An 8714-nucleotide genomic window follows, 5' to 3' on the forward strand; every position below is an offset into this window, starting at 1 on the left:
CACCATTCCCTCATTATTTTATTTTATTTTGTTTTATTTTTGGTTTTCAGAAGGCATACAACTATGCAATCCCTTCCTGTCCGATCCTGCCCGCTGCCCTTCCCGGGGAGAAGGGATGCGATCCGGGCGGAGGCGGTGGAAGTGTACTTAACCCCGGAGCATCACCCGAAGCCTTACTACACCGCTACCTAAGGCTTGGTTCTAGCATACCACAACATACATAATTTAAGGTATATCTAAAACCCCCACAAATCCAGGTCGTTTTCCAGAGGTGGGGGCCGGTGTGATGCTGAGGGCTCAGGTCAAGCCAGGGAAGATGCTTGTCGGTGACGGTCCCGGTGATGGTGTCACCAGTTGAAGCTCCCAAGGGCTTTTGCACCCCGGGGTGGGCACCAGCGCCCGGAGGTGACGCGCAGGGTGGCTCATCCTCATCTCGGAGCAAACAGCGAGGAAATCATCCCCCGACCCGCAGCCGTTCTGGCGTGCGTGAACCCAGAGCTGGGACATGTGGCACCAGGGGGGTTCTCACCACGGTTACCCCGCACCATCGCCCAGCTCCCCCCGCTATTAACCTAAAATCTTGAAAAAGCCAACAAAACCCGGCTGCAGCGGGGCACTTGGCTCACAGACCCGTTCCAACCGTTTCATTTTTCCGTAACGGGAGCGGCGGCGTTACTGCGGTTTGGGGAGCATCCTCCCACGGCGGCAGCAGGGGCTTGGGGTGCTCTGTGCCCCCCAGCACCGATGGCGGGAGGCGAAGGGCACCGCTCCACCAGTGGCTCCTGGGATCTGGGGGAGGAATTTCTCCCCGTTTTGGTGGCCCTCATCCTGCCGCGGTGCGGGAGCTGGGGGATGCTGGAGGTTGGGGGGTGACCTGCTGGCTGGGGGGGGGGGGGTCCATCCTGGCGCTCCAGGCGGGAAGTGAGGGGCTGCCGGGAATCCCGGCCACCGGAGCAGCCGAGGCGTAGGGGAGCTTCGCTTTGATCTTGTGAAGGCGACGGAATCCTGTGGGATATTGTTTTGGGGGGGGAAAAAGAAAAAACAGGGAATGCCCAGCAGCAGGTATCCCTTCCGTGCATCCTAGAGGAAACTCCTCTCGGATCCCTTCTCGGCAGGGATGCCGTCACCCCAATTCCTCTGCCAGGTTTTCTTGTCGTTGGTAGAATCTGTAGCTTTTTGAAAAATCCAAACTGGAGGGGTGGGGGGAGACCCCCGACCTCCAGGCAATGAGGAGGAACCTTCGAGGGGTGTTTTCCCAGAGCCAGGAGGCCTCGCGATTCCAGACCCACGAAGGATTTTTTCAGGTCATTTTTGTTTCCTTTATGGTGAAACTAATTGTTATAATAATTTTAATTTTTTTTTTCCTTTTTTTAAGGGACTATTAAATACAAATTATATTTATTGAAAGACACCGACCATCCACCAGCTCCTATTCATCAGCGCGTGGAAGTTTTCGGGATGCGGGACTGGATATTTTTCCAGCACCGATATTTTTATATTTTTTGGGGGGGGAGACGGGGAACAAGAAGGACTCTCACTCCAAAGCACCTTTCAGGGAGGCAAAGCACCAATCCTGCCCCCAGGAGGGGTTTTCTCCCATGGGGATGCTGCGACTTCATCCCGAGGGCTTAAACTAAGTGCACTTAATGGTGTCGTGGGCAGAAGCGTTGCTGCTGGGGGGTTGATGAAAGATTTTCGGGAAGGGTCCCCAAAAACCCGTCCGTCAGCCATGTCTTTTACCGAACAAGCGTCGCCCGTTGCTGCCGTTACCAGCGCCGCTGCGGGGAAGGCCGGTGGGATGCTTTGGTTAGCGCTAACCCAACAAGAAGTGACCTGAATTAATTCCGCACTCGTTTATTTGCAACATTTTTTTTTTAATTAATGATTAGGTGGGGGGTGATGCTGCTATTTTTTTTTTTTTTTTTTTGACGCCTTGCCAGCACCGCTGGAGCGAGCACTGATGGTGCGGGGCAATGGGGCTGTACACCGCATCCTTCGTTAATGCTACCATAGATTCATTGACAATAAATAACGTTCAATTAATTAAGCCCTGGGCAGCAGCTGTGCCTCGTTCCTCCGCTTCGGCCCCAACGGGCTCGGGGGGGTCCCAGCCCCTCCTGTCCCAAATCCCTGCGGGGATCCCGCTCTCCGTCCCCTCCTGCACCCAATTATTGGGGGTTTTTCTCCGCTGTGGGGTGCTGGGAGCTCTGCGCACCCATCCCGCACCGTGCGTCCCCTCGGGGTGCTGGGAGCTGCGCACCCATCCTGCAGCGGGCTCCGGGCCGTGCCCTGGGGCTCCCCATGGTCCCGGGGGGTGCGGGCAGGTGCGGGGGGCTGCGGGCAGGGTCCGGGGCGGGAGGGGGTGGGGGTGGGGTGCGGGCAGGGTCCGGGGGTCCCGGCAGGTGCGGGCAGGTGCGGGAGAGGTGCGGGCAGTGCGTCCCTCCCGCTGCCGCTGCTCCGCCCCGCTGGGAGCCCGAGCTGGGAGCAGGAGCGGGACCGGGAGCAGGAGCGGGACCGGGAGCAGGAGCAGGAGCAGGACCGGGAGCAGGAGCGGGGACCGGGAGCAGGAGCGGGACCGGGAGCAGGAGCGGGACCGGGAGCAGGAGCAGGAGCAGGACCGGGAGCAGGAGCGGGACCGGGAGCAGGAGCGGGAGCAGGACCGGGAGCAGGAGCGGGACCGGGAGCAGGAGCAGGAGCAGGACCGGGAGCAGGAGCGGGACCGGGAGCAGGAGCGGGAGCAGGAGCGGGACCGGGAGCAGGAGCGGGACCGGGAGCAGGACCGGGAGCAGGAGCAGGACCGGGAGCAGGAGCAGGAGCAGGAGCAGGAGCCGGTGCCGGTGCCGGGCGGTGGCGCTCGGGGCTCCCCGGCTGCTCCGGCCGGTCCCGCCCGGCCAAGGTCCCTCCGCCATGAGCCGCCGCCGCCGCCGCCGCCCGGCCTTCCCCGGCCTCCCAGGTAGGGCCGGGCCGGGCCGGGACCGGGCCGGGGCTGGGCTGGGGCTGGGGCCGGGCTGGGGCCGGGGGCTGGGCCGGGCCGGTCCCGGTGCGCTCGGCCCCGACCCGCGGCGCTCCCACAGGGGAGCTGGTGCTGGAGGAGGCGGCGGGGGCCCGGCCCCGCAGCGCGGACACCGACGGCCCCGGCCCCGGCCCCGGGACGCTGCTGTGCACCAACCGCCGCCTGGCCTTCCTGCCCGCCCGGGTGCGCCCGCCGCCGGCACCGGCCCGAGCATCGGCCCCATCCCGGCACCGGCCCCTGAGTACCGGCCCCGGCCCCAGCCCCATCCCGCTGCATCCCTGACCCCATCCCGGCCCCATCCCAGCACCATCCCAGTTCCAGCCCCATCCCTAACCCCATCCCTGACCCCATCCCGGGCCCTGTCCCAGAACCATTCCAGCCCCATCCCTGACCCCATGCCTGACCCCATCCCACTGCATCCCTGACCTCATCCTGGCCCCATCCCAGCCCCATCCCAGTTCCAGCCCCATCCCTGACCCCATCCCTGACCCCATCCCTGACCCCATCCCACTGCATCCCTGACCTCATCCTGGCCCCATCCCAGCACCATCCCAGCCCCACCCTCAGCCATCGGCCGCAGACCCGCCGCGCTCCCTGGGGACCCCCTCGCCACCCCCTCGCCGTAGGACACCAGGGGACAAGGGGCAGCCGTGGGGCCCAGCACCGGGGCAGAGGCAGCGGGGTCCCGGATCCAGCCCCCTGCCCTTCCCAGGGTGACCCCCTGCCCCCCACAGCCCCCCGGTGCCCGAGCCTTCCTCCCCAGCGAGTACGACGTGGCGCTGCCCTGCATCTGCGAGCTGGTGGCAGGTGACAGCGGCAGCCCCCAGCCCCGTAGGATGAGTTGGGCCGGGCTTGGGGGGCACTGACAGCCGCCCCCCCCCCCTCACCCACTGCAGCCAGCAGCTTTGCCAAGCCCAAGGTGCTGACGGCCACCTCCACCCTCAAGTTCATCCCTGAGGAACTGGCCGTCTTCTGCCGGGATTTCCGCCTGCTCCGCTTCTACTTCCAGGAAAACGGGTTGGCTCCGCAGGCATTTCGGGTGAGCTGGGGTGGGGGGGGGGGGGGTGCTGGCAGTCTAGGGGGGGCTGGAGAGGTTGTGGACCCTCCATCTGGGGTGCCCCACGGCCTTGGTGCGGGGGTCGGGGGGCTCGTTCCCCATCCTGGCACCTGGATTCTCCTGGCAGGTGGCCAACGCCATCGCCCAGGCGCGGGAGGCGGCGTGGCTGGGGGGGTGACGATGAGGGACGTGGTGGCTGCTCCTGCCCCACCGAAGATGAAGGCCGGCTGGAGGAGGAGGAGGATGAGAATGAGGAGGAGGAGGAGGAGGAGGAGGAGGAGGAGGAAGGCTCGGCTGCCACGCTGCTCTTCGAGAGCCTGCGCGACTGGGAGAAGGAGCTGAAGCGCCTGGGTGCCGCGGGCTGGAGGGTCAGCGCCGTCAACGAGCGCTTTGACATGGCCCCCAGGTACGGGGTACGGGGACCCCCCCAGGCCCCCCCCCCTGCTGCTGGGGGGGGGCATGGCGAGACCCTCCCCCTCCAGGGGCGGCAGTGAAGGAGTGTGGGGAGAATCATCCCGTCTGCCCCATGGCTGGGGGGAGAACACCCTGTGAAATGGCACCCCAGGATTTGGGGGGCGTGGGGGGCGCTGCCCCATGCCCCCCCCGCCCCCCCCCCACAGCCTCCCCCGGTACCTGTGGGTGCCCAGCGGGCTCCTGGACCACGACCTCAAGCGGACCTTCGCCCACTTCGAGGAGCACCGGGTGCCTGTGAGTGCCCTGGGGGGGTGCTGGGGGGGGGGGAGCAGCAAGGGGCTGGGGGGTGACACGGGGGGTGTCCCCCCCCCCCTCTCACCCGCAGCGCCTGTGCTGGCACCACCCGGGCGGCAGTGACCTGCTGAGAGCCGCCGGCTTCCACGCGGCCTCGGAACCGAGCAGCGAGGACATGAGGTGAGTCCTGCCAGGGGTCCTGGGGGGGGGGGGGGGGTCTAGGGGGGGTGCCACCCCCCCACCCTGACCCACCGGGGGTCCCTGTCCCCGCGGCAGGTGCCTGGAGGCTCTGCTGCTGGGGGGCCGGGGGCCCTGCGTGCTGGCCGACACCGCCGAGCTGCCCACCCTGGCCGACATCCAGCTCGCCCACCTCAAGCTGCGGGCGCTCTGCCTGCCCGGTGAGTGGGGCTGGGGGCTGGGGCGGGGGGGTCCCCACCGGATCCCCCCCCGCCCCATCACGGGGCTCCTTCTCCTCTGCTGAACCCCCCCTCTTTGCCGGGGTGAGGCAGGCGCGGCGGCAGAGGAGAAGTGGCTGTCGGCGCTGGAGGGGACGCGCTGGCTGGACCACGTGCGGTGAGCGGGTGGGAGGGGGGGCATCTTTTGGGGGGGGGGGGGGGGGGGCGAACCTCACCCTAAAACCAGCCCTCCCCGTGGCAGAGGGTCCTCCCAGCGGTGGGTGCAGGATGACGGGGGCATTGCCGTGGGTGCGTGACACCCCAGGGTGGGCTGCAGACCCCCGGGCAGGTGGCCGTGGTGTTTCGGGGTGCCCTGACCCCCCCCTTTTGCCCCCCCCCGCAGCACTTGCTTGAGAAAAGCCGTGGAGGTGGTGTCGCTGCTGGCGGGGAGACGCTGCTCCGTCCTCCTGCAAGGTAGCACCAGAGAGGGGCACCGGGTTGGGACTGGGGGGCACCGGGATGGGCTTGGGGGGCACCGGGATGGGGTCGGGGGGCACCGGGATGGGGTTGGGAGGCACCAGGGTGGGGTCGGGGGGCACCGGGATGGGGTCGGGGGCACTGGGATGTGGTTGGGGGGCACCTGGATGGGCTTGGGGTCACAAGGATGGGGTTGGGGGCACCAGGATGGGTTCAGGGGTACCGGGATGGGTTAGGGGGTCACCAGGATGGGATCAGGGGGCACTGGGATGGGACTGGGGGTCACCGGGATGGGATCAGGGATCACTGGGATGGGAATGGGGGCACTGGGTTAGGTAGCACCGGAGGGGGGCACCGGGATGGGCTTGGGGGGCACCGAGATGGGACTGGGGGGCACTGGGATGGGACTGGGGGTCACCGGGATGGGATCAGGGATCACTGGGATGGGAATGGGGGCACTGGGTTAGGTAGCACCGGAGGGGGGCACCGGGATGGGCTTGGGGGGCACCGAGATGGGACTGGGGGGCACTGGGATGGGCTTGGGGGGGCACCGGGATGGGGTCGGGGGGCTGTGGCACACTGGGGACCCCCCCCCCACCGCTTTGCCCCCCCCTCAGAGCCGTCGGACCGGGACCTGAACTGCCTGCTGTCCTCGCTGGTGCAGCTGCTGGGGGGACCCCCACTCCCGCACCCTTCCCGGCTTCCAGAGCCTGGTGCAGCGGGAGTGGGTGGCCGCCGGGCACCCCTTCCCCCACCGCCTGGGGCTGCTGCGCCGCGACACCCCCCGGCAGGAGGTCAGAGCCCCCCGCGCCCCCCCACCCCCCTCCCCATCGTGGTGGGCGACAGGCACGTGGGTGGGTGCCCCCCCCCCGGCCTCGCCGCCCCCTCCCCGTCGTGGTGGGTGACAGATACATGGGTGTCCCCCCCCCCTAGGCCCCCATCACCCCCTCCCCGTCGTGGTGGGTGACAGATACATGGGTGTCCCCCACCCAGGCCCCCATCACCCCCTCCCCATCGTGGTGGGTGACAGATACATGGGTGTCCCCCCCCCTAGGCCCCCATCACCCCCTCCCCATCGTGGTGGGTGACAGATACATGGGTGTCCCCCCCACCCAGGCCCCCATCACCCCCTCCCCGTCGTGGTGGGTGACAGATACATGGGTGTCCCCCCCCCCCCAGGCCCCCATCACCCCCCTCCCCGTCGTGGTGGGTGACAGATACATGGGTGTCCCCGCCACCCAGGCCCCCATCACCCCCTCCCCGTCGTGGTGGGTGACAGATACATGGGTGTCCCCCCACCCAGGCCCCCATCACCCCCTCCCCATCGTGGTGGGTGACAGATACATGGGTGTCCCCCCCCACCCAGGCCCCCATCACCCCCTCCCCGTCGTGGTGGGTGACAGATACATGGGTGTCCCCCCACCCAGGCCCCCATCACCCCCTCCCCGTCGTGGTGGGTGACAGATACATGGGTGTCACCCCACCCCAGGCCCCCATCACCCCCTCCCCGTCGTGGTGGGTGACAGATACATGGGTGTGTCCCCCCCCTAGGCCCCCATCACCCCCCTCCCCATCGTGGTGGGTGACAGGCACGTGGGTGTCCCCCCCCCCAGGCCCCCATCACCCCCTCCCCGTCGTGGTGGGTGACAGATACATGGGTGTCCCCCCACCCAGGCCCCCATCACCCCCTCCCCATCGTGGTGGGTGACAGGCACGTGGGTGTCCCCCCCCCAGGCCCCCGTTTTCCTGCTGTTCCTGGACTGCACGTGGCAGCTGGTGCGGCAGTTCCCGGCGGCGTTCGGCTTCACCGAGACCTTCCTGCTGGCCCTCCACGACAGCAGCTTCGCCCCGCACTTCAGCACCTTCCTCTTCACCTGCCAGCGGCAGCGGGGCCGCGGCGGCCCGGTGAGCTGGGGGGGGACACCGGGAGGGGGGGGGGACACCGGGGGGGGCCACTCCGCAGGGTCCCAGGGGGGCGAGACCTTTGGGAAAGCGATGAACCCCCTCCCACTCCGCCTGGCTGCGGGCAGCCTGCCGTGCCTCAGTGTCCCCGGCCGCACGCCCGGCTGGGGATTGGGAGTTTCACCCCCTCCCCTCCCCCATTTCACCCCTTCCCCCCCCTTTCACACCCTCCCCCCTTTCATCCCTTCCCCCCCTTTCACCCCTTCCCCCCCCTTTTCACCCCCTCCCCCCCCCTTTCACCCCCTCCCCCCTTTCATCCCTTCCCCCCCTTTCACCCCTTCCCCCCCCTTTCACCCCCTCCCCCCCTTTCCCCCCTTCTCCCTCCGTTTCACCCCTTCCCCCCCTTCACCCCCCCCTTTCACCCCCTCCCTTTTTCCCCCCTTCCCCCCGTTTCACCCCTTCCCCCCCCCTTTCATCCCCTCCCCCCTTTCATCCCTTCCCCCCCCGTTTCACCCCTTCCCCCCCCTTTCACCCTTCTCCCCCCCCCGTTTCACCCCCTCCCCACGTTTCACCCCTTCCTCGCCCCCCCCCCGCAGCACCGGCCCTGCAGCCAGACCTACACGCCGGTGACCGGCTGGCGGGACCCCCCGGTGGGGGCGAGGCGGGGGGGCCGGGGGGGCAGCGGTGCCGGGGGGCTGCCCACCGTCTGGGACTGGGGGCTGCGCTACAGCCGGCAGCAGCGGGCCCGATTCTGGAACCCGGCGGGTGCTACCGGCGCCGTGGGACCCCCCTGACGCTGGAGACCCCCGGAACCCAGGCGGGGTGAGTCGGGGCTTGGCTGGGGGGGGGGGCTGCGCTGCCGGGGAGGGACCCCAGCCTCTGAGGGGTGTCGCACGAGACCCCCCTCCTGTTCAATCTGGGGGGCTCTCTGTGATACATCCTTTCCTGGTGCCCCATGCCCCCCAGAAAGTTGCCCCCATCCCTAACTGCGGGGTTCCCCCCGCCCCGTTTTCCCTCCCCGCTGCTTTCCGCCCGTTTTTTCCCGCCCCCCACCCCATTTCCCAGCCCACCGACTCCTGGCCGGGTCTGGGGGCCGGCACCGTGTGGGCACTGGCCAAGGGGACCCTGTCACCCCAAGCCCTTCCCTGGCGGAGCGGCCGCC

General features: G+C 68.3%; 1 protein-coding gene across 1 annotated transcript in view; it reads left to right on the top strand.

Moving 5' to 3' along the window:
* The first annotated feature begins 2785 nt into the window (after nucleotides 1-2785).
* MTMR11 (myotubularin related protein 11) overlaps nucleotides 2786-8714 on the top strand; it is a 10912-nt gene continuing 4983 nt past the window's right edge. The window contains 17 exon segments of the mRNA XM_055792417.1: nucleotides 2786-2953; nucleotides 3075-3196; nucleotides 3748-3820; nucleotides 3910-4052; nucleotides 4198-4233; nucleotides 4235-4476; nucleotides 4691-4778; nucleotides 4870-4958; nucleotides 5055-5176; nucleotides 5288-5351; nucleotides 5577-5647; nucleotides 6268-6320; nucleotides 6322-6444; nucleotides 7385-7555; nucleotides 8149-8337; nucleotides 8339-8374; nucleotides 8618-8711. Of these exon segments, the coding sequence (XP_055648392.1) occupies nucleotides 2908-2953; nucleotides 3075-3196; nucleotides 3748-3820; nucleotides 3910-4052; nucleotides 4198-4233; nucleotides 4235-4476; nucleotides 4691-4778; nucleotides 4870-4958; nucleotides 5055-5176; nucleotides 5288-5351; nucleotides 5577-5647; nucleotides 6268-6320; nucleotides 6322-6444; nucleotides 7385-7555; nucleotides 8149-8337; nucleotides 8339-8374; nucleotides 8618-8711 (1762 nt within the window). The 5' untranslated portion in view covers nucleotides 2786-2907.

Source organism: Falco peregrinus, chromosome 19 (assembly GCF_023634155.1).
Source record: "Falco peregrinus isolate bFalPer1 chromosome 19, bFalPer1.pri, whole genome shotgun sequence".
NCBI classification, from domain to species: domain Eukaryota; kingdom Metazoa; phylum Chordata; class Aves; order Falconiformes; family Falconidae; genus Falco; species Falco peregrinus.